Source organism: Propithecus coquereli, unplaced genomic scaffold, assembly GCF_000956105.1.
Source record: "Propithecus coquereli isolate 6110/MARCELLA unplaced genomic scaffold, Pcoq_1.0 Scaffold1281, whole genome shotgun sequence".
Classification (NCBI taxonomy): Eukaryota; Metazoa; Chordata; class Mammalia; order Primates; family Indriidae; genus Propithecus; species Propithecus coquereli.
In genome coordinates, this window is record NW_012136981.1 from 86,708 (window position 1) to 111,073 (window position 24,366).

The 24,366-nt window shown below is 56.9% G+C and overlaps 1 protein-coding gene across 1 annotated transcript in view; it reads right to left on the reverse strand.

Annotated features, from left to right (window-relative positions):
• FAM19A5 (family with sequence similarity 19 (chemokine (C-C motif)-like), member A5) overlaps positions 1–24,366 on the reverse strand; it is a 79,642-nt gene that overhangs the window by 2,015 nt on the left and 53,261 nt on the right. Inside the window, exon 3 of the mRNA XM_012638314.1 lies at positions 22,030–22,157. Within this exon, the coding sequence (XP_012493768.1) occupies positions 22,030–22,157 (128 nt within the window). The remainder of the gene's footprint in view (positions 1–22,029; positions 22,158–24,366) is intronic.

The window sequence follows — 24,366 nt, forward strand, 5'->3', positions numbered from 1 at the left end:
CTGCCACTTGCCTCCGGCGCTTCCAAACTGCACAGGTGTTTTAATCATCAACCAGGCTTTGCATAATCCAAGAATCCAGAACATCTGCAGTGAGACCACACTTCGCCCAGAGCAGGGGGGCAGCCCTGCCTCTGCCCGCCTGGCGTGACAATCCCAGGCCCTGCCACTGCTGGCCACGCGTGGGCCTGTCCCCAGCACACACCTCGGCTTCCCCAGTCACGGGGCCTGGAGACCAGCGGGGGCCCCGGAGAAGTATCTTCAGTGCAGGAATCTCGAGACTAAGGCACAGGGCAGCAGGGAACACGCAGCTCTGATGTTCCCGCGCAGCCCTTGCTGGAGGTCCTCGCCCAGCAGGGTTAAAGGCGGGCGTCCCTCAAACCCAAGCCTGGGCAGGGTGTCCGGACACCCTGGCTGCTGTTGGAGCACAGTGACCTAAGGACAGCCTCAGGCCCGGGAGACACCTGGGCCCCCTTTCTGGCTCCTCGGCGGGCTGCTCCCTGCACCTGGGGACGGGGAGGCTGAGCTTGAGCGTAGCAGGTGCGACGCGGTCAGACCCCGGCTCCCACCTCATGACAGAGCCGACTGAGAGTCCTGGGACCTCCGGCGCTGGTGGGACCTCGTCGGCCACCTGGCCTGAAGCTTGAGCCAACCTGCGTGTGCCCCACTAAGATCCTACTGTGGGGGGCTGTCTGACCAGGGCCTGCACCTCCAAGGGGTCCCCCCTTCCCACTGGTGCAGCTGGAGCCCAGGACGGGGCCCCTGGGCTGCAGGTGCCCACTGGCCAGCAGCTGATGTCCTGCCGCCACGTGCCATGTGCCCCACTCCCTGGTCTCGCCTCCCTCTCCATCAGGCCTCCACCCTGTCCTGCCCGGGGCTCTCTTCAAATGCTCTGAAGCACGGTACTTGGCATCTCTCTGCCTCGGTTTCCTCATCTGTGAAATGGGGATAATAGCAGCCCTCAGCCCATGGGGTGGCTGTCAGAATGAACAATCACTTAAGGGCCCAGGCACATGGTGTCAGATGAGCGTCTGCTACTCGTCCTGACCTCTCAGGCCGCGTGTGCCACCAGCAGTCTCCCTCTCGCCCAGCTCACTCACCTGCACGCTCCCAGTCGTCCCGGAGCTGCGTTGGTTACGGTTTATGATCCCAGGGAATTTCATTTGGAACGTGGTGTGAGGTAAGGAGCCAACTTGAATTTTTTCCCAAATGCAAAGCCAACCTTCCCAGCCCCTGCTGCTGGGGCCCCGGCCCTTCCTCCCCGGTTTGAAATGCCCACTGCATCTTGCATTCAATGCTCGTGAACCTTGGGTCATTTCAGGGCCACCTGGTGTTTTCCACAGGTCAGAAAACAAGAGCTAACATTTTTCCAGCTTTTAATTACATGCCTGGACTTTGTCAAACACTGTCCTCGTGTTAACTCACGAGAGGGAGACATGGCGGGACCGAAGCTCCGGATGGGCAGGTAGCCCCAAACCCAGAGGGGCCGTTCCCAACCCGCGCGCCAACCCGCCCGGCCTCGACTGCTGTGCACACACCTGCTTCGCCTGCAGGGCCAGGCACCCGCGGTAGCTACAAAGTCCTTCCGACACCTGAAACCGAACTACACCCCGAGATAAACTGTAAACTGTAAAATGTAAACAATTTTGGAAAGTTCCAAAAGTTCATTGGAAATTGAATTGAAATGTTATTAAATCTAAAAATTAATTTGTGGAGGAATAATCTCACCACACTAGCTCTTCACTCCCCTTCTCCACATTCTATGGCATCTTTTTATTTGTCCAAGTCTTTTTAATAAAGTTTCTCACGGTAAAGGCTTTGTGCCAACCATTTCTCACTAAGGTTATTCAAGTTATTTTGTGTGCTATTTTCGTAAACGTATTTGCTGTCTACCGTAGTTCCTGTGTGTGTATGTAGCAAGTGTCTCCCTGAGGGCCACCGGCAGACGCCTGCGCTGCAAGGAGCCGGACAGCATGGGTTCTCAGCTTTGGGGGCCATGCGTTCTCTCCAGCAACGGCCCGACCCCGCCACCGTGGCGCCGACGCGTCGGGGGCCAGGGCACGAACGGACGCGCAAGGCCGTGTCCACGCACCCTCTCTGCGAAGGCAGGGTGGGCCGGACTTGGCCTGCGGGCCGGAGCTTCCAGAACTCTAATCCACACCCCAGAGTGTTGGCATCTATGGAAACTTTAAGCTGAATACAAGTAAAGAAGCATCTATATTTGTAATTGGCTCAATTTAATAAACCCTTATTAGTTTTCAAGTTATTTCAGTGATTCTCCAGAGTTTCTGAAGCACCTGTTCACCTCGCCTGCACTAGCGGCCATGCTTACATCAAACATGGACGCGACTGCGTTGCCGGCACTTCTGACAAGTCCCCGGTGGTGGCGATGACCACAGGCCTCCCCGACTCGGCCCGGGGGCAGGGCTGGGTCCCCGAGGCACCACGCTGGCTTTGGATCCGGACGGACCCCGGGCAGGGCCTGCCACACCCTGCAGGTGACCCTGGCATCTGTGGCCAACGCTGCTTTTGCTCATTTGGTTTTTAGTTTTTAAGGAGTGAAATTGTGTCTGCTTACTGCCTTTTTCAGTGTCTATTGAATTAGAAACTTTGAAAAATCCGGTCTTCCGGTAACGGTGTGTCCTTCTGTCTGACTGAGACACGCAGGCCCAACGCAGAGGCACCGCCGGTCCCAGACCCCCACGGCGGAGCAAGTCTCAAGGCCAAGAAAGTCACAAGATTTCTAGGTGTCCAGCGTATGAAACAGTCATGTTTACACTATACTGTGCTCCTTAAGTGTGCAATAGTATCATGTCTAAAAAACAACGCACGTACCTTAGTTAAAATATTTTATTGCTAAAAAAGGCTCACAATTATCTGAGCCCTCAGCGAGTCACCCTCTTTGCTGGCAGAGGGTCCTGTCTGGACACTGATGGCCTTGGTGGTCAGGGCGGTTGCTGGAGGCTGGGCTGGCTGGAAGTTATTAAAATAAGACAGCAACCAAGTCCCTGCATCGATTGAGTCTTCCTTCCACGCAACAGCTCTCCGTAGCATGCGATGCTACTCGACTGCATTTTGTCCACAGTAGAACTTTCAAAGTTAGAGTCAATCCTCTCAACCCACTACCCTATCAACCACGTTTATGGAATATTCTAAATTTTTTGTTGTCATTTCAACAATGTTCCACGGCATTCTCTCCAGGAGTAGGTTCCATCTCAAGAAACCCCTCTCTTTGCTCATCCCAAAGAAGCAACTGCTCATCCAACAAGGTTCGAACACAAGATTGCGGCAACTCAGTCCCGTCTTCCGGCTCCGCTGCTAATTCTGTTACTGCTCTCTTGCTGTGTCCACCGCATCTGCAGGCACTTCCTCCCCTGGGGTCTGGAACCCCTCAAAGTCATCCATGAGGGTTGGAATCAGCTTCTTCCAAACTCCTGTGAAAGTTGGTATTTTGACCTCCTCTGTGATCACAGATGTTCTCACTGGCATCGCGAATGGTGAATGCTCTCCACGAGGCTCGACTTACTTTGCGCAGATCCAGGAATCGGCATCTATGGCAGCTATTGCCTTAACACGGCCGAAACGAGACTTTAATGTCAGCATGACTCCTCAATCCGGGGCCACAGAACGCACGCTCTGTGAGCAGGCACGACAGCAGCACGAATTCACACATCTCCGTCAGGGCTCCAGGGTGAGCAGATGCATTGTCAACAAGCAGTAATACTGTAAAATTAATCTTTTTTTATTTTTAATCTGAGCGGTGGGTCTCAACAGTGGGCTTAAGCTACTCAGTGCACCGTGCTGTAAACAGATGTGCTGACACCCAGGCTTGTTGTACCATTCACAGGGCACAGGCAGAGGAGATGCAGCCTAATTCTTAGGGGTCCAAGGGTTCTCAGAATGGCACGTGAGCAACGGCTTTAGCTTAAAGGCGCCAGCTTTATCAGCCCCTAACGAGAGTCAGCCCGTCCTCTGAAGCTTTGAAGCCAGGCGCTGACTTCTCTCTGGCTATGGAAGTCCTAGCTGGCATCTCCTTCCAACATTAGGCCGTTCCCTCGACATTGAAAACCTGTCGTTTAGCGTAGCCACCTTGGCCAGTGATCTTCTGAGCAACTTGCTGCAGCTTCGGAGATGGTTTAATAGGCACATTCTTTAAAATATTTAGTATGCTGATATCTTTTTCCCAAATACTCAAAAATATGGAGAATTGCCCAATTCGTTTTAGGAACTAGTGAAATTGCTTCATCGTTAAGAGTGCGTTTAAAACATAAAGGGGACACTGATGGCATGAGAAGCGTCCCAAAGGTAGGGAAGCACCATCGAAGTCATTTCTGAGTGCCACAAAGATTCCTGAGCCGGGCACTGGATCATCCAGCCAAGCGCCCTTGAGTTCCCCGTGTGCCCCTGTTACAGGGGTGACAGGCATGTCTGGGGGGTCCCTGCACCCCCAGAGTAGGCATTCTCTGCTGTCAGTGGTGAGTGGGACACACATTGCCTGTACTTACATAAAATAACAGCACCCTCCATTCTAAGGCCTTTAAAAGAAAAACAGAAGAGATCACACCCACATGGTAGAAACTATGTAAGAAATGAAAATGCATTCAATACAGGCAGGCCTCATGTTACGCACAATGTTTTATTGTGTTTGCAGATGTTGCATTTTCTGCAAATTGAAGGTTTGTGGCAATCCCGCGTCAAGCACCTATCAACACTGTCTTTCCAACGGAATGTGCTCACTTTTGTGTCTGTGTCACATTTTGGTAATTCTCACGGTATTTCAAACTTTGTCATTATTGTTACACCTTTTATGGTGATCTGTGACCAGTGAGCTTGGAAGTTACTACTGTAAGTGATTTGGGGCACCACAGACCACCCTCGTACGAGAACTTAACCGACGAATGTCCTGTGTGCTCTGACTGCTCCACGGACCAGCAATTCCCCATCCCCCCTCCGGCTCGGGCCTCCCTATTCCCTGACACAACAATTCTGAAATGAGGCCAAGGAACAACCCTACAGTAGTCTCTAGTATTCAAGTGAAGAGTCAAATGTTTCTCACTTTAAATCAAAAGCTAGAAATAAGTGGGCTTGGTGAGGAAGGCATGCCGGAAGCCCAGATAGGCTGAGAGCCAGGCCTCTTGCACCAGACAGCCAAGCTGTGAATGAAAAGGAAAGGTTCTTGCAGGAAATAAAAACTGCTACGCCAGCGAACACACACGAATGATGAGAAAGCAAAACTGCCTTATTGCTGAGAGGGGAGAAGTTTCACGGTCTGGACAGAAGATCAGACCAGACACAACCGTCTCTACACCAAAGCCTGATCCGGAGCAAGGCCCGACCTCTTCAGTTCTGCGAAGGCTGAGCGAGGCGAGGACGCTGCGGAAGAAACGTTGGAGCCAGCGCAGGCTGGTCCACGAGGCTCAAGGGGAGACGCCGTCTCCGTGACGCGGAAGGGCGAGGTGCAGCAGCGAGCTACCCAGAAGATCCCTGGCGCAGGCGGCTACGCCGAACGACACGTTTTCGATGTCGATGGAGCGGCCTTGTGTTGGAAGAAGACGCCGTCTAGGGCTTCCGTAGCCAGAGAGAAGTCAGCGCCTGGCTTCAAAGCTTCAAAGCACAGGCTGACTCTCTCCTTAGGGCCCAAGATAGCTGGTGCCTTTAAGTTAAAGCCATTGTTCCAGTATTTTATTGGAAAACGCTAGCATCTTTCTCCTCCTTCAGTTATTTTTTATAGTTTTTCCCCCAGAAAAATCATATATTTAATCAAAATTTCCACACTGACTGATCCATACACTAGCTATGCAAACACCCTTGAGTCATTTCAGACCCCACATGTGCTATAATTTTCCCTTCCTCCTTTCAGATTTGATGACTTTAAAAAAATTACGTACAACAGAGGTCAAACAAAAATCACATTTTTATAGGTTTGTTAAAGAGGCAATGATCGATTCCATGCCTTTCTTTTTCAAATTCATTCATGTTTATTTTCTCTCTACTAGTTACTTGGTCCTCTTTTGGGAGGTGTGGCTTTTCCCTAGCTCAGTTCTTTATTTTCATTCTTTACGATTCGGAAACAAAGGCATTTGAAGACACGCGTATACTGATTTGTACATCTTTCGCCGTACCTGCAATTACGCTGTGTGTTATTCTTATCACATTCTAGGTGGGACGTTAGAAACTAAAACGCCCACGTGGTGCCACCGAGGACACACTGGCCCTGCCCGCATCACTTTAACCGGCAGCCCCATCCAGGGTCAGACCCTGTACGTGACCGTCTGTGAGTACGGCTGCGTGTTTTATTTCATACTTTGATCAAAAAATTATAAGGAAGTACTGTTTTATAAGGTCATTATTTTTTGGTATAGTTTTAAATAAAATGTATCATCACTGGAAAAGAAGGCTGAGGTATTTCTCCTCTTTGTGAGGTTTAATTCATGTGTTGGTTTGTGGATATTTTTGTAGACATTTCAAAAATGATTGAAAACTGGAAGCAGCCTTGCTTGTATGCTCTAATGCTAACACGTAGCGGCAGATTCAATTTCAGTACTTTTATTATTCATAAGATCCTTGCTCTGCTTCTTTTCATTGTTGGTGGTGGTGGCGTTTACTTGATCTTAACATGGGTTGGAGAGATGTTTAAATCTCAAACTGAAAATTGTGTTTCTGATTATTTCATTTATTTGTAATTGTGTCTGCATAATCTACTCTTATGCTATGCTAATCCATGCATAAAGGTTGGAAAGACAGGATCACGCATACACTGCCGGTGGGACTGCAAACTAGTGCGATCTCTGTGGAAAGCAACATGGAGATACCTTAAAGAGATACAAGTAGAACTACCATTCGATCCAGCAATCCCATTACTGGGCATCTACTCAAAAGAACAAAAGTCGCTCTATAAAAAAGACACCTGCACTCGAATGTTTATAGCAGCACAGTTCACAATTGCAAAGATGTGGAAACAACCCAAGTGCCCATCAATACATGAGTGGATTAATAAAATGTGGTATATGTATACCATGGCGTACTATTCAGCTTTAAGAAACAATGGTGATGTAGCGCCTCTTGTATTGTCCTGGATGGAGCTACAACGCATCCTACTAAGTGAAGTATCCCAAGAATGGAAAAACAAGCACCACATGTACTCACCAGCAAACTGGTTTCACTGATCAACACCTAAGTGCACATACAGGAATAACATTTATCGGGCATCGGGCAGATAGGAGGGGGAGGAGGGGACGGGTATTTGCATACACAAAGAGTGCGATGCGCACCATCAGAGGGATGGAAGCACTTGAAACTCAGACTTGGCGGCGGCGGCAGGGGGGAAGGGCAACATACGCAACCTAAACATCTGTACCCCCGTAATTTGCTGAAATTAAAAAAAAAAAAAGGTTTCTGAATGTGACACTTTCATTACCGTCTGAACTATCGTGTATAAATATGTGTCAATAAGCAAACATATCAGTGTATGACATCATAGGTTGCAATTTGATGTTTTATCTCTAGATTTCCTTTCAGTTGCATTTGCCTGGTATATCTTTATTAATTACTTTATTTCATTTTTTTTTACTTTTGACTTTATTGCTTTTGTTTGTAGTAGAGCCCTTAGAAGGTAACACCTATTTGGCTATTTCGAACATCTGGTTTAATAGTCTTTGTCTTTCCGTAGAGGAGATTAACCCATGTACATTTATTGTCATCACCGATATTGAAATTGTCTTGAACAGAATTTTTTTCCCCTAGAAAAATCATACATTGAATCAAAATTTCCATATTTACTGATCAACACACTAACTATGCAAACGCCCTGGAATAACTTCAGACTCCATATGTGCTATAATTTTCCCTTCTGGAAATCCTTTCAGACTTATTTTCTGACTTTAAAAAAAATGACACACAACAGATTTCCTTCCGTATGATTTCTGGTTATGTTCCTTTCATAGTTTATCTCATCTTAACACGCACACACAAATTTCCTCGTCTGTAGTTTAGTAGAAATCATGCTTTTGTTTCTGTTAGTGGTAACCGTTATGCTATTAAACGCACTCTTCATGATTAAACTATTTTTCTAATAACTGAAATACGTGGTTCCTTCTATCCCGAGACACCGAGTGTCTCCTGCTGCTGCCTGCTGCCCTCAGCATTTGCTAATTTAATCAAAGGTTACAAATTATCACACAATTGCTTTTCACGATGTACAGAATATGTTAAACAGTAGTGCTGGATTTTACATTCAGTTTTGAAACCATAGCTACAGGAATTACTTATGTCTGTCTCCATGTACTCAGCTGCTCTCAATGATCACCATAGAGCTTTCTAGAGGTGACTTTTCAATTTTTACCTCCTGGTTTTGATTTCTTTCTTGACTGTCCTAAGTGCGTTTTTCATTTGCCTTTTCAGGAAAGCTAAGTGGGTGGTATACTTTCTAAATTCTTGCGAATCTAAAACTGTCTTATTTGCTCCTTTTGTCCAAAACAACACTAAAAATAGGACTGGATTCACAAGTAAAACTATTTTTCAGTCCAGTCTCTTTTGAGGATCCTCATTTCGTCTTCTGGTTCTAAATCTCACTGAGCTCAGGGCACAGCTTGCTTGTGTCTATAGGTTCTGTGGCTTCTTCTCTCTTTTTTGTTTTGCCTTCAGTAATTATCACGGGAATACTTATTACAGATTCCCTGATTCCCTTCATTCTTCTTTTTTAGAGACAGGGTCTCGCTCTGTCACCCAGGCTGGAGTGCAGTGGTGTGATCGTATCGCACTGTAGCCTCAAACTCCTGGGCTCACGCGATCCTCCTGCCTCAGCCTCCCAAGTAGCTGAGACTACAGGCACCCACCACCACATCCGGCTAATTTTTAAAGTTTTTTAGTAGAGTTGGGGTCTCACTATGTTGCCCAGGCTGGTCTCAAACTCCTGGCCTCAAGTGATCCTCCTACCTCAGCCGAAGTGCTGGGATTACAGGTGTGAGCCATCATGCCCAGCCTCTTCATTCTTTAAATTCAAAGATACTGCCATAAAATGGCTGGATCCAGAGTGTTTTCGTTTGTTTTTAACTGGAGGTTTTCTTCGGCTAAGTTTCTTTCCCACACCATATTTTAACCCCAATCTGATCTTTCCTTCTGTCCCTGCCACTGCTGTGCTCCCTCCGGGAGCACTCACCCTTCTCAGGTCACACATCCGTCCTCTGTCCTCCACACCTACCAACTTCTCCCCCCTCTTTGGTCCTATTTCCCTAGGAATCATCTCTTGGTTTTAAGACTGGTCTCCACGTCACCGTTTTGACTTTCTGCAGTCACTTTTTGTTATTTGCAGCTTCCAGTACATATCTAAATTCTACCCTTATATTTCTGGCATCTTTGTATTCATCTTGTGTTTCTCTCGGTAAACCTCTGGATGTCTGCATTCATTGCAGGTTTTTCTTTCCTCCTGATTCCCGGCTCCTGGGTCACAGCCATCGCCGTCTGGCTCTTTGATACCAACAAGCAGATGCTCTGTAGAAGTCTCCTCCGTTTACTGTTAGGACTATTTCCAGAGCTCACTCTGCCCTCCATCTTTAGAACAGTATTCCTTTCCAAAGATAGGGCTTATTTATTACAGCTTGGGCTTGAGTCTTTGCTTTGATGCCTTTTTAAAAAATTCCCTTTTGAACAGGCAGAGGTCAGTCCTGGTCTAGAATTAGCCAACAGGCGTGGTGGGGAGATGTCCTCAGCCTTCCCCTCAGTCCCCGTGGGCCGGGGAGCCCCGTCCTCTCCAGGATGGTCCGGGAGGTCCGGGTGAGGTGCAAAGGGCCTGGATCTTCACGGGACGCTCCGGCAGATTTCCAACGGTGGGAGGTGGCCCACGGGCTGAGCTCTTTGCCCCGCTGGGAGGTCACGCTCCTGTCTGAGCTGGGGAGTTCCACGCTCCTTTGAGAACGAGAGCTGAACGCAGGAAGGCAGGCCCTGGGCACTCCTCCGGCCCTGCCTACGAGGCTCTTCTGCCAGAACCACACCCCTTCCAGTGAAGCTCACCCCGGCCACCGCTCTGCTCCCCGCCCGCTGCAGGCTGGAGCCGAGTGTCCCGGCGACTGTGGCGGGATCCCTGCTGGGCGGGCGGGGTGCCCCCTCTGCCTGCCGTGACCCTCTGCCTGCTGCAGTCTCCGCGTGCCCGAGTGAGGCGCAGGCGTGAGGAGGAAGCCCAGGGCTCCCCTGCATGACAGGACGTCGTCAGAACGGGTGGGGCTCACACCACGAGGGCTCTTACCCAGACCTCGGCACGGAACTTGTTTTTGAGTCACGACACCACTAGCGGTTGTTCTTATTTCCAAAGCACACTGGAACTGGAAGCTGGCAGGGGTCTTGCAACGAGCAGAGCGTGTCGGTCTGCAGCCACGTTCCACTCACGTCGAGAGCCACGGCCGCTTGCCCATGGGCCCGGTGGAGGAGCCGATCTCGTGCTGCTTCCTCCGGCGCCGCAGAAGCTTGTTTCCGACGTGGCGGGGAGGAGGGACGCCGACCCCACTCTGTCCTCATCTCTCGAGACCTTGTCTGCCACGCGCCACGCGTCCTGTGAGAACCTGAAGCCACGTGGCCCGGAAGGCACAGGGCTGGGGCCACCAATGACCAGGGCGGGGCAGGAGGTTTGCCAGAAGAGGCTGATGGTCTGACTTCATTCTGACTCCACCACTGGGTACATGAGCCTCCAGAATATTCTAGAAGGTGCCACATAGGCAAACGACAATCCTTTTCCCACAGAGAGGCCTCACTGCTGTTTTAGAAACCTTTCTCACCCATCGTGTTCCTTTCCCATCATCCTCACCCACGTCTACAGACAAGGACACTCAGGCCATAGAGATCAGCTGACTTCCGCGAGGCCGCTGCCCGGGCACGCAGAGGAGCTGCCGCTGCTCCAGCAGGGGGAGGACGATTGGATCTGATCCAGAAAGTTCTACGGTACAACAGCCGGGCCCTAGAGCAGGGCTCGTCACCCTGGGAGGAGCGGCGCAGTGTGGTCACACGCAACGCCTCTCGCGGCCGAGATTTACGCTCCAGGTCAGGGGGAGGAGACGCACCAGGGACCCAGCGGCAGATGTGCAGCGATGACGACTCCAGCGTTGATGATGGTGACGGGGCGGAGAGCGCGTCCAGGGACCTGCGTCACTTGCTGTATCTTCGGTTTAATGGCGAGTTGACATTTAGAGTGCTTTGGATGGGGACACAAATCCTACTATTTCATTTTTAATGACTGATGTTTAACAAACGTCTGTGCCAAATGCTGTACTTCATTCCCACGCGGCACGCAGCTGCTGCACCAGGAAGGGGCTGGCCGCAGGCCTCCTCTCCCCAGGGTGGCCGTCTGGGCCCCGCTGTCGAGGGGAAACCGGGGCGTGACAGCTCCGCCCACTGCACCCACGTGCCCGTCCGAGTTACGTGCTGACCACAGCTTTCAAGGCCGAGTCAAGAAGAAATAAGTTGATCTGTGTCCTTTGCGAACGAATGAATCACTAAGCAGTTTCATCGGCAAGATTGTAAGGGTGTCCCCGACCAACAGAAGAAAGCGTGTTCCCAGCGCTTTGCTGTCATTCTCTGCCTCAGGAGCTCATGAAACGCGGCATCAGGAAACCTCACTAATTCAGACGGGCCTCAGGGGACCTGGGGTCACGGGCAGCGAGGGGCTGAAATGGCGGCGTGGCGGCCCCAGCCCGGGCAGCTCTGTGGCTCAGGGGGGCTGCTCTTGGAAGGTTCCTCTGTGGGGGACCCTCGGCGTCCGAGGCAGGGCCCCACCCTTCTTTAGACGCCGTGCGTGTTGGGATCCAGGGGTCTGGGACAGGACTCTGAGCAGTTTTCCAGATCATTCTGTGGCCTGTGAGCAGCATTTCTGTAGACCTTGTCCAGGCTACGGAAGGGGGTTGCTCCGAAACGTGCTCAGAGCGCGTGGAAACCTGTGGCGGTTCCGTCCCCAAGCGCCAGCGTGGTGGGGAGGGGCGAGGTGTTCCACGTCCACCAGTAACGGAAGGTGCCCTCGGACAGGCGAGACGCTGGTTCCCCAAGGCTCGGAGACCAGGCAGCCTGCACAGCGGGAGGACGGTCTCCGGCCGGAAGACCCCCCGCTACCGGCCACACACCGAGGGTCAGGATGGCCGGGAAACCGCGTGTTGCTGCCACTCGCCCAGCAAACATCTCGGATCTCGGTTCCAAGCCGGGCACTGGAGCAGCGGCCATCCAAGCAGGCCCATCTGGCACCAGACAGGGACCCCGAGGAACTGTGAGGAAGCTCACTGGCCCCCTGGGACCTGCGTCCCCTGCGTCCCCTACGGCCCCAGGAAGTGTCTGAGGGACGAGGGACGGGCTGTGACACTGATCACGTGACCTAGACTTCGTCTAAGCCCAATCGTGACCCCGACCCTAAGCTGACCCTCGTCCTGACCAACCTGCCGTAACCTCCAGCCACGTGTCCTGTCCTCTCAGCAAGCTGCAGGTCACCTCTGCGACACCAGGAAACCCCTGACCCCACTGCACCCGGGGTCTGGGGCCGGCTCCGTCCACCCTCCTCCCCGGACAGGCTTCCCCACAGTCAGCCACCGGCCATTCATGTATTTAAAACAATTCAAGCAACAACTGCTTTAAGGAAAATGGAGACTAATGCAGCACAATTACCACAGCGACCAGTGTGGAATGTCTCCGATCACAAAATTGGCCAGAAGTGCCGACGGAAATAACGAGGGCTTGGTCGAACCACTTTTTTGTTTCTGGGCTCGTTTCTGCGGAGAAAATGAAGAATGTCCCCACTTACAATACGAGCTGATACGGTGCCGGCCGTATGCGTTTTTGTTTACACACGGAATCTACTAAAACGTCCGGCCGTTACCGCGGTGACGAATAGCGGCGATTCGCAGGGACACAGGGTGGACGGGTCGCCCACGGGATCGGAGTACGGCTCAGTGTTTCCACTGTTGCGCAGAACCAAGATCAGCCAGGTGCAGGTGCTGGCTCCTCCCCGCCCCGCCCCGCCCCGCAGGGCAGCAACGTTCAATCCTCAGCCTTCTTTGTCCCTGTGAGGACGTCACGTTCGGAGAGCCCAGATGGATCGCGAGGCCCTCGGTTCCCTGGGCCCACCGCCGTCTCTGCCTCGGGCTGCTGGGGATGCAGGAGGTTTCCTCTCCCCTGTTCCCCTCTGCTCCTTGTGGCAGGCCTCCTCCCACCTGGCCACCGCCACCCTTCCTCCAGTCCACGCGGGCCACGCTCTGTCCACTGTCTGGGGCCCCTGGGGACCCATGTAAACGCCAACTAACAGAACCCCAGCTGGGGTGGAGCCCCCCAGCTCTGGCCTAGGCGGCTGGAGGCTGAGTTGCCCACCGCTCCCCTGCTCCGGGGGCTCCGAGGGGACAGGAAGCATCCGCCTCATCCTAAGGAGTTTTCAGAGCCGCCCCGGCTCGGGGTCCACTTGGCCCGAGTTCTAGGAGGATGGAGAGAGCTGTGCCGGCAGCCAGCAGTGTGGGCCCCACGGGAGCGTTCAGGGCAGGGCCACGTTGGGGGCTCGTCTACACGCCTCCCCACGTGAGTTTCTAAACAAAACCTCCAGCCGAAAGTCCCCCTGGGGTCACGAATGGACTAAAACTACATTTCCTCCGTCCTCCCTGGGAACTAAGCTCTGCTCTCCAGGCCTTGGGGCGGCTGCCCCAGCCAGGCAGAGAGGAGCCCTCGGGACATATCCTGGTGGGATGGACGGAGACAGCTGGGCCGTAGAGGGCAGAGCAGGCCCTTGGCCTCGGATGAAGTGGCTCCGTGTCACCCCCCACGGCACCCAGATGGACAGCACCCGGGCCCTGCTGACCCTGCCTGGCCTGGGACCCCACTTACTCTCACTCTGAACTCCCTAGAGCCAGGCTCTCTGGAGCACTGGGCTACAGGACAGGCCCTGGTGGACACTCTTTCCTGACTGTCCCACGGCCAATTCAGCTCATCTGTCACCTCCCTCAGAAGCTGTGCCCAGTGGCCCATGTGAGGCTCCCACAGGGCAGGGCTCTGTCCACTCTGTGGTCCCCGTGACCATTCCTAATGGCAACTATAGAGCCCAGGGATGAGCGGGGCGTGGTGAGCGCGTGCAGAGTGACCCCAGGCCCAGAGTTCCCCAGCCCCCCACGCGGTACCCTCAGGTTATTTGTCCTCGTTTCCTGGAAAGCCCCCAGGTGCTCTCTGTGCATCTGGATTCACCCGCAACCTCCTGCCAGAAGCCTCCGTCCCCATCGGAGCCTCCCCTCCTGTAGATACGCCCTCCGGTCCCCATCACCCTCCCAGGCGCCCCTTGTCTTCCGGAGCGCAGGCCGCGCAGAGCAATCCCGCAACCCCAGGCCTGAAGCCACCTCCCTTCACCCAGGGTGGGTCGTTCCAGGGATTCCAGGCAGGAGTTGTAGCCGGACTCCGGAGGCCGTCCCCGAGAAGCCGGTCACACCCCGCCGTGTGTCCTTGCAGGCGACCTATTTTCCCTCTGCATTTTCAGAGTCCTGTTTCATCTCCCGCGGCCTGAGCTGTCACGTGACGTGCTCTGGGACAGGGCCTTGCGCATTTGTGCTCTGGGCCTGCGCTGGCTCACAGGGAACCTGCGTCTGTGAGTCTGGGGATGTTTCTAGAAAATATTTCTTTGATAATTTCTTCCTCTGCATTTATCTCTCTTTTGGGATCTTATATTCTTCAGACCTCCCGAATTGATCTTCTAATCATCTATTTTTTTCTTTCCTATTTCCCATTTCTTTTACAAAATTCTACTGTCTGCTTTCTGGGAGATTTCCTCAATTTTACAGTCCAAACAGTCTACTCCTTTTTAACAAATTCTGCTGTTACACACCCCCCACATAGGTGCATAAAAACCAGAAAGAATAAAAAAAAAGAAAGGGGGCGAAAACAATCCGCCAAAGGCCTTTGGGGCCTCCCCAAGCCCCCCGGGAAAACCCTCCAAGGCAACTAACCAACGCCAACGGGCCAAAACCCCAGGGTTAAAAAAACAAGGAACAACGGGCCGGGGAAGGCCTGCCGGGGCAACCCAACCTGGGCCCCCGGGGGGCCCGGGCCCGGCCGGGAAAAAGGGGGTGGCAAGAACAAGGGGGCCGGGCCCGGCAAAACCCCCCCCCTGCCCCCCCCAAACCCCCCAACCCGGCCAACAACGGGGCCCTGGGCAACCGGAACCCCCCCGCCGGGCCCAAGGATCCGAAAAGCAAGCCCCAAGAAAGCCCCAGGGGGCAAAAAAAAAACACCCCGCCGGGCAAGCAAAGCAACGGGGCCCAACAAAAGCCCCGGGGCCCCCCCCCCCCCCAACCCCCCCCCCGGGGCCCGGGCCCAACCGGGGCCGAAAACCGCCGAACCGGCCCCGCCCCCCCCGCCGGCCAGGCCCCCAGCCCTCCGCCCCCAACCCCCCGCCCCCCCAACGTCCCAACCCGGGGCCTGGTCCGGCCTCAGCCCCCCCCAAGCCCGGGGCCCAAGGTTGGGAACAAAAAAACCCCAACCTCCCCAACTGAACCTAAGAAAGTTCCGGGAACGAAACGGGCCCCCAAAAATCAACGCCAACCAAAAACCCAAAAGCCCAACCCATTTGGAAACAGTCTTCCGGCTGTAATTAGTTAAGGATCCTGAGATGAAATCATCCTGGATCTACAGAGAGCCCTAGACCCAAAGACTGGTCTAGGAGAGGGAGGCCTGACACGGGAAGACGGGGCAGAGACCGGACTGACGAAGCCACGAGCCCAGGACCGCCGGCGGCCACGGGACGCAGGAAGGACGCTCCCCTAGAGCCTTCAGCCAAAGCAGGGCCCTGCAAACTTTGGTTTGAACTTCTGGCCTCCAGAACTGTTGAGAGAATAAATTTCTGCCATTTGAAGCTGCCGGCACATGGTCACTGGTAACAGCAGCCACAGGACGTCACGCGACAAACCTATCCAGGAAGAGGCCTCTGACCGAGTCCCCAGGGAGCTGAGCGGGTCTCACGTTGCAGGACATGGATTTTGACCTTGTCTCCTGGTTTCCAGAAGTTCCCACCACGCACGGCTGTGCTGGTGCCACAGGGTCCAGAGTCCCGCCGGTTGGGTCCTGCTCCAGCCCCAGTGGGTCTGGTCTTCCTCAGGGAGCACGGGGGGCTGCAGCCCGGACGCGTCCCCACCGCTCAGCGGAACCTGCCACTTGGGTCCCAAGAGGGGCGTCTGCGGCAGAGCGGGCACGCACCCCCGCCCATGCAGGCCACACCATGTCCTGCTGGTTATGTCACTTCCCCCTTTTCTCGTCCCCGTCGCCTCACGGGGCTCTCTGGAGGGCAGACGAAGGAAGTGAGGGGTCCTGGCCTGTTTAACTGGGGGCCTGGTGCAAGCCTTTGCTCAGTTTACCGTGGACGGCTCCTCCAAGTGTTGGGTCTCTGGTGTGCAGGGCAGGGCCGCTCCGCCCTTCCGCGTGGGCAGCCCCGGGCCAGTGTCTGGCAGGAAACGCGCTCCCTGCAGCCCGGACGCCTGGCGCTGACACCTCGCTCTCTTCGCTGGGGGCTGCTCTGGAGCAGGGGCCGCGGCCTGTTTCCCCGTAGATCTGTTAGTAGGGCACGTCCGGCACACAGTAGGCCCTCAGAATCCCAGAGTGAAGCGGCCTCGTGGTGAAGCTTGCTCTCTGCGGAGGCGCCGTGGCCGGGACTGTCTCCCTCGCCCCAGGCTCTGGGCTTGCAGGGAGCTCCAGCCACAAAGCACCTGGGCAGGGCGAGCGGGCACCGGCCGGCACAGCAGCCTGGACGAGGCGAACCGTCTGCGGGACAGGGCGACGGGCACCCCGAAGGGCGGGGGCCTCCCCATGTCAAGCGTCGAAATCCCAGGCAAGGGCTGCCACGGACGGATGCTCAGATTGAAGCAGATGCCAACCAGGAGAGCTCACCGACGGATACGTGACAACGAACGCTTTTCCAGATGCGCTTTATGGTTCAGGAGCTGACCCACAGGGAGTCGACCTCCAGGACCCACGGGCGGGCTGACCCCACGCGCTGTCCAGCCCAAGTCAGCAGCTGGTTTAAGGCCGACGGGAGAAGAGAGCCAGGTGCCAGGCCCCGAGCAGACCAGAGCGTCTCACCCTGGTGTCCAGCGAGGTCCCGCGACAGCCTCGGCCTGTCTACACGGCACGCGGCACACTCCCGGACGCCTGGCCAGGGCGGAACGTAGACATCCACGCACACGCGTGATCAGAGGCAGCCGTCTGCACATCTTGGAATCTCCGCTCTTGGGGAAATGTGCTCTCAGCGCAACAAGCTTCCATGAAACACAAGTTCCCGAGCAGAACTCGACAGAACTCACTGAACGTTCCTCCCCCACAACTGTGTGTTCATGCCGCGCAGAATTAAAACGTGGTGCTTAATAGTGAATTTGAAAAGTGGGTTTCAATCTAGCTGGCTCACTCTGATTTAGGAAATGGTCTAGCTCACTGACGAGCATCTTGCAACCACAAACATTCCACCAGTGTGGCGGAGCCAGCGCTGATTGGAGTATTTCAACGCCAGGAACACGTGTGGTGCGCAGCCCCAGCCGGCGACCCCTGCAGAGAGACGGCGGCTCGCGGGGACCCTACCTGGGCCCCCCACAGCCTTCCCACTCCTCCCTCAGCAGCCCTGCGAGCCCAGCTCCAGGGAAGAGGCAGCCGGAGCCAAGCAGGGGGAGGTGAAGGAGGGTGGGTGTCAGCTCAAGGCCTGTCCCCAGGGAGGGCAGCAGGACCCGGGCTCAGGAGTGAGAAGGGAGAACTCGCCGTGTCTGCCCCGGGCCGCCCTGCCCAGAGCAGACTGAGAAGGCCACGCCTGGAATCCCACCCAGTCTCCCTCCGGAGTCCCCCAGGACAGAGGACTCCTGACTTTTCATAGCGACACACAGTAACAGATGCATCTCACACGTAACCACACGCGTGCGCCGGCACATGCGTCCCTGTGTGTGTGTGCATGCGTACATGCGTGCATGCCTGTGTGTTACATGCCCTGCGTGTTTCTTCCAATGGCATCCACCCCCACGACACGGGATGCACTCTAGTGCTTTTACTCTGTTTCTTCCTCCTTCCTTTAAATGCTGGTCGTGATCCACCAAATTAATTTCACACCCCGCTAATGGGGTGACGCCCTGCGCTTTGAAAAGCAGTGATCTCGGAAATGCAAACATCAGCACGCGCCGGGGTCTACATTCAGTTAATCAATTAATCAGTTTATCACACGCGTTTGTGCAGGGCCCACTCTGGTGGGGACACAGGGACGTGGACGGCGGCAGCCCTCACAACGAGGGGGCGGCCGGCTGTGGTGGGGCTGAGGTGACCCATCTGAGAACATGGCGGGGGGATGGATTTAGCTGCAACCACGTGGTCGCAGGTTAAAGCCAAATGATGAGAAAACCACCATCTCTGGGAAAACCAATCTATGGTGAAACGTGGGACTCCGTATCGGGCTAATTTATCGCCCATAAGGGGCTCGAGATGTAATCGGGCGACTGGATGGTAAGTTCCAGTCTATGGTGTTCGGTTCAAGAGCTCAACTAACCTTTTAAGAAAGCTTTGAGAACAGGTCACCGTGGGCCAGGGATTCTATTAGGAGCCGTCTCTGTTGTTCCCAGAGACTCCTCTCGAGATACTCGGAAGGTCACAGAGCCCGCCCGGCCCCCGGAGCACACACAGTCGCTTGAGGGATCCGCCAGCCCACGCAGCCTGGGCCCCCGTGAGCACACACCTGGCCGCGGTCACAGGACACGTGGGCCAGGCCCAGGAAAGGAAAGCGGCACCCCTCTGAGGGTGGGAGACGCCTCTCTCGGGGGCCAGGTGGGGCAGCTGCCCCTCCTCTGCCTGGACTGGCACCTGCCCGTGTCCCTGGTTCCTGGTGTGCTCCAGGTGGGCTGAGGCCCGGCAGTCCCTGAAAAGCACCCTAGAGACGGCAGATCAGAGAATCTCCGTCTTCTGAGCTGAAGGACACATGGGGCCGCACACAGGGCTAGGCTGGCGTCCCAGCTGCGCAAACAGGCCCGCGCCAGCCTGGCCGTCGGTGGTCGCTCCCACTCTCCCAGCCGCGGTTTTCAGGACTTTTTACAAAACTGAGATCGTGTGGAGCTCCCAGGCCTGGGGGCCAAAGTTAGGGTCTCCAACGGCCTCGCGAGGTCTCTGCACGCGTTGAGCACCAGACGGACGAGCGCGGCTGTTACTCCCGCGCTGAGAAGGCCCACACCCCTCCCCCCACCCCTGGTGCACGGTCAGCTCCGCCTCAGACGCCGCAGAGCCAGCGCTCCCACCTCCACGGCAGGCCCTCTGGGCTTGGACTGAACTGACACAGAGATCACACGTGTCCTCTGTCTCTCTGGCCTCGTCTCTGCCACATGGGGAGGCCGCACGGGCCAGGCAGACCTGGAGGCAGGAAGGCCGGTCGGGCGGCCCCGTCTGGTCCTGGGGTAGGTAAACAGGCCCCTGTTTGGAAAGCAGAAGACTTGGTTCTGAGGATTTGACGTGAGTGAGAGAAGAGGAGACCAGTGTTCCAGGTCATGCAGGGACAGGGAGGGGGTCCTGACTCCAGAGTCTGGGCCACGGCGGAGAAATGAAAATGCCGCGAAGCCCCGTCCAGGAGGCCTGAAGTGCTGGGACAGGCCCGTCCTCACCAACCTGGGTCCTGATCGCTGGCCGCTTTGTGATGACTGCACCTGGCGATGTGGAGGGCCCGTGTGGGGACCGGTGGGGACAAGCAGCGAGAAGCAGCCCTCAGACATCCCGCCTGGGACACCCCGGCGATTTCGCCACGGGAGACGGAACGCTGCGAGACTGGACACGGTACCGTGAATGTACCACGTGCCACTGAACTGCTCACGTGAAACGGAGAATTCTGTGTTATGACTTTCACCCCAGCAAATTATCGAACAACACAACTGGGTGCTGCCGGCAGCCTCCAAGGGAGGACGAGTCCCACCTGCACCTGCACCAGGTGTCTCCCGGCTTAGAGGGGAGGGGCCGGACCTCTGCGTGGCTGGCGGTGGCCCCGGCCCCGGCTCAGCAGCAGCGACGCCTGCTATCCGCTGTGCTGTCCCCTGTGGGGTCTTCGGGGCCCCGACTTCCCACCCAGAGGGCCTGGCAGCGAACTCAGGGCAGCTTACAAGTTAGTTCCTGAAGGACGAGACGCTGGCCCCCGTCAGAGCTGACCCGGGACAGGAAGGACTTGCCAGGCGGCAGCTGAGAAGTGGCAGGTCGCTGACGGCACTCGGACACCCCTCCCGCAAACCCAGGGCTGGGGGGCCGCTCGCTCAGACGCTGGCGTCCGGGAGGGGACCGCAAAGGCCGTCCCGGCCAGCGTCCACAGGCCGAGGAAACCCACCGCGCCATCTGCGTGGGTTTCGACTGGGGGACGTGTCGGGCACCTGGAGACCTCGGAGCAGGGAGGGACGAGGGCCCGAGCCCTGAGGACGGGACGGCCCTGTCCTTAGCCACTGCCCTGGGCAGCTGCAGACGGTCATCTGACTCCCGCAAAGTGCCAAGGAGGTGGGAGCAGCAGACTAGGTGGGGAGAGCAGCCCGACTCAGCCCCGTACACGTCTGTGTGGGAGGCCTGACCGCCCCAGCCACACCCCGGGCTGCTCTGCCACCTGGACCAGGGCCCGTGGGAGCCAAGCCCGAGGAGGGACAGAAACACACCTATGGTCCCTCCATGCCCCAGGGCCCAGTGGGGACAAAGACGAGGTTCTTAACCTGCAACATGTGTCCTTCCAGGTCCTAGAGGTGGCCCTAGACTCTCCTTGTGCCTGTCACCCCTGGGGACAGCTTTCCCCGGCGGGTAAACACAGGACACCCAGGGCCCACTGGGCCTGGGGCTGCCCGCCTAAGCCTCCCGCCCCCAGGTGCCATTCAGGGGCCTGGGCTGAGGCTCACAAGAGAGCCCCCATCTCTCTGTCTCAGCCCCTCTCTGCCTGCAGGGCTGCCCTCCCCGCCCCCACACCTGTGCACCCAACGCCGGTCCCCACCGCACTGGTCCAGTGCGCTGCTTGGCAGCAGGCCTCTGCTTTCCAGAAAGCATTGAGATGGGGGAACTCTAGAAAGATCAACTTACTCCTAGATCCTCCTCCGAGAGAACAGCCACACCTCAGCAGCCCACCCGGACGCCCGCGGCCTGCAGGTCCCCGCACACTTCCGGGAGCGTGAACACTGATAAACGCACACGGCTGCGTGCAGACAAGCCTGGCGGCTCTCGGGACGACTCACGGACAAGCCCGGCCCTCCCTGCTCCCTGCACAGCCGCCGCCGCCTGGCAGGTGGTCCCGGGCCGGCCCCCAGGTTGCCTCCCAGGCTGAGGCTGCCCCAGTTCCCACAGACGCGAGAGGCCTCCGAGTCTCCGCGGGAGGGCCTGGAGCACTGGCCCGCCTGCCCCGCCAACGGGGTCTTCCAGCTGCAGCGGGGACCCTGCGGCCCTCAGATGCTGCTGCTGAGAGACCTGAACTGAGCCCAAACCCCACGTGCCAGGCGGATCCGTGGCTCTCTATGGGGCAGCTGGCCCGAACGCCAGAGTCCTCGCCCGGGCTGCTGGGGCAGGGAGGGAGTTCACCGCACACGCGAGCCCTGCCCGAGGGACGGGCAGGGCCTGGGACGTCCGCAGGGGCTCTCGGGTCTCTAGTATGAGCGGCCACCGTGCCAGGTCTGGGGGCAGGAGGGAGCACCTGACAACACCGTCCCGCCCAAGCCTGTCACCATGGAAGTCCCCTTCCCTGGGCGAGTTATCTCAAGCTCATCTCCGGGGTGCGGCACGTTTCCTGCAGCCTGGCATGATGGCACCTCTGCCCGAGTGTTGGCCTGACCCCAGCTGCCAGCCCCGCGGTGGCTCCATGCCCAGCTCCTGCCCTGTGCGCAGGCACTGACCCCTAACTGGGGACCGGCTGTCAGGGGTCAGCCCGGGGCTGAGGTGGGGAAGAGCCAGCTGGGGGCGCTCTGCACGGGGACAGAGCGACCAGCGCTGCCCGCTCCTCCTGGCCAGGGGGTGTCCACCGGCCCCCGTGCTCCGGCGTCTGTGGGGTCCCCCCACGCGCACAGAAAGGCAAAGAGCACGTACCGTGGTCGTCTTTATCCTCCCGCCGGGCTGCGTGCAAGTCCAGCCTGACCGGTTGATTAACAAGTCGCAGCCTTCCCCCTCCAGACACGGGAGCATGTCACACCACTGCTTCGTCCTGATGATCCGCGCTGCGGGAGAGAGGAGACAGGGCGGTCAGCGCGCGGCTCACCCGGACCTCGGGGACGTCCCCGAGGGCGTCTGAGACCCTGCTCACCTGATCTGGGGGACATCACCGAGGGCGTCTGAGACCCTGCGCGGTGGGAAGGCCCCGGAGGCAGCGCTGGCGTGGCCCCGCCGTGCAGAGAGGGCTGGCAGGGCAGCGGCACCTCCTCCCAGGTCTCCTGTCTCGGTGCTTAGTCCGTGAGATGGCTCTGCCGTGGGTCAGTCACGGACCAGTAAACAGTGACCGGGGGTGCTGGGGACGTTTGCACAGAACGGAGCCGCAGCCCTTCCCAGAGCAGTGGCAGCCTGTCTCTCTCCTTGTCCAGAACCCACCGAGAGCCAGGAAGGGGCAGGAGGAGGCGGCGACTGGTCAGGACATCCCGGCTGCACTGAGAGTGGCCTGTCCCCAGGACGGGCACCGAGGGAGCCCAGGGTCGGTGCCGGGGTGAGGCCCCAGCAGGCGGCTGCCCGGCGGACGTCACAGTGCACCCCAGCCTGCATTTGCTCTGCAAGCGCCAAGCGCCGGGCGGATGCCCGAGCTGCTCCAGAGCCGCCACACTGCGCGCGGCTCTAGGACTAAAGGCCCTGTGTCCTGTGACCACTGGACAGGGCAGAGGGCGGGGACGCCGGCGAGGCCAGGCGGTGGCGGTGGTGGTGGACTCCCGTTAGCACAAGGACTCTGGAGCACAAACCAACTTCTTCCGTGCAGGAGGAAACTTCACTTTGTCTCGTGCCTGGGAGCGCACCGCTGGGTGGCTGTCGGGGCTCAGCACGTGGGAGGCTCCAGCAGGACATGCAGGAGGCGGGACTCGGCGGTGGGTGAACGCCGGCTGTTAACACAACCTTCATCACACAACCTTCCCGTCAGTCACTTCCCAAATCAGGAGAAAACATTACGTCCTTCTTAACGCGCGCGTAGCTACGCTGTTATAGAAACGGCGCCTACGGTCAAGGTGGTGGACCCGCTGCAGAGCTGGGCACGCAGAGAGGATGCCAACGCCCGCCAGGCGCAATTTCCGCCCAGACCCAAGTCACAACACTCACATACGCGGATTTTGACCCAAGCTGTACCCCTGTGGTTGGAGACTGGGGAAAACTTTGGATCTTAGGAGAAAAAAACTTTAGCAGTCCAGGTCCAAGGTCCTCAGAGGACAGATGATGTCTCCACGCACTGGCCCGACAGCCGCCTGGTCAGGACAGCCCAGCCGTGGGAGACACAAAGGTGACCAAGGTACGCGCCTGGCTGCACGCGGCGCCAGGAGGGCCGCGCAGGGCTCGTGTCACCTGGTCCTCACCCACTCAGCGGTCCCCACGTACTCACTGTGTGGGGTCCAGGTGTGGAACTCCCCTTGTTTGGATGCAGATAATTCTCATATCAAGAACCTTCCCCTTTTCCCTGTTCTGACTCCTCCCTTCCGGGTGACTGGCCCCTGGCCCCAGGGGAGCAGAAGGCCCCGAGTGCCAGCCCCAGGGAGGAAGGGTCTCTGCCACCCAGCTGCCCACAGCTGCAGACCTCCCGGCCCCTCCCTGAATGCCGGGATTCCAGGTGTGAGCCACCACACTTGGCCTTTTTTGCCTCTTTTTCTGTTTTTTTAAAAACAAATCATAGAACTCCTGATTTGCATAAGCTGGAATGTGCTTGCCCAGGGTGTTTGTTTACTAAAATTCCCCAGCCCCGCCTCGTTGGGAGGAACACCTGCTAAATGGAATCATGCAAGTGTCTGTGAGTGCACACGCGTGTGTCCCACACGGCACCCTCCTACACCTGGGCAGTGGCACGTGAGTCACACGCAGAAGGGTCACTGCTTGGTTAACACTCTGTGGCTCCTGTGTGTCCATGGCCTGCAGGCAGGGACTGTCCCTGTGGGGGCAGTGGGCACAGAGCATGGGCGCTGGAGGGAGCACCCCCCACCGAAGCCGTGGGCCCTGGAATCCTCTGGGGGTCGGATCTGGGGTCCTGGGAGGCAGATGCAGTCTGAAAAAGAGCCAAGGAGAGCGTCCCCGCCAGGGACTGGCCTCTCACCGCCAGTGCAGACAAGCCAGCAGTGGCTGCCCACGCCCCGCACAGAGCAGGGTGGACATGGGCCCTGGGACCCGTGTGTCCTGCCGCTGTGCCCCACACAGGGCCCTGCCCACCCGGCAGTGGGGCCATCTAACAGCCGCCGCTCCTGAGAC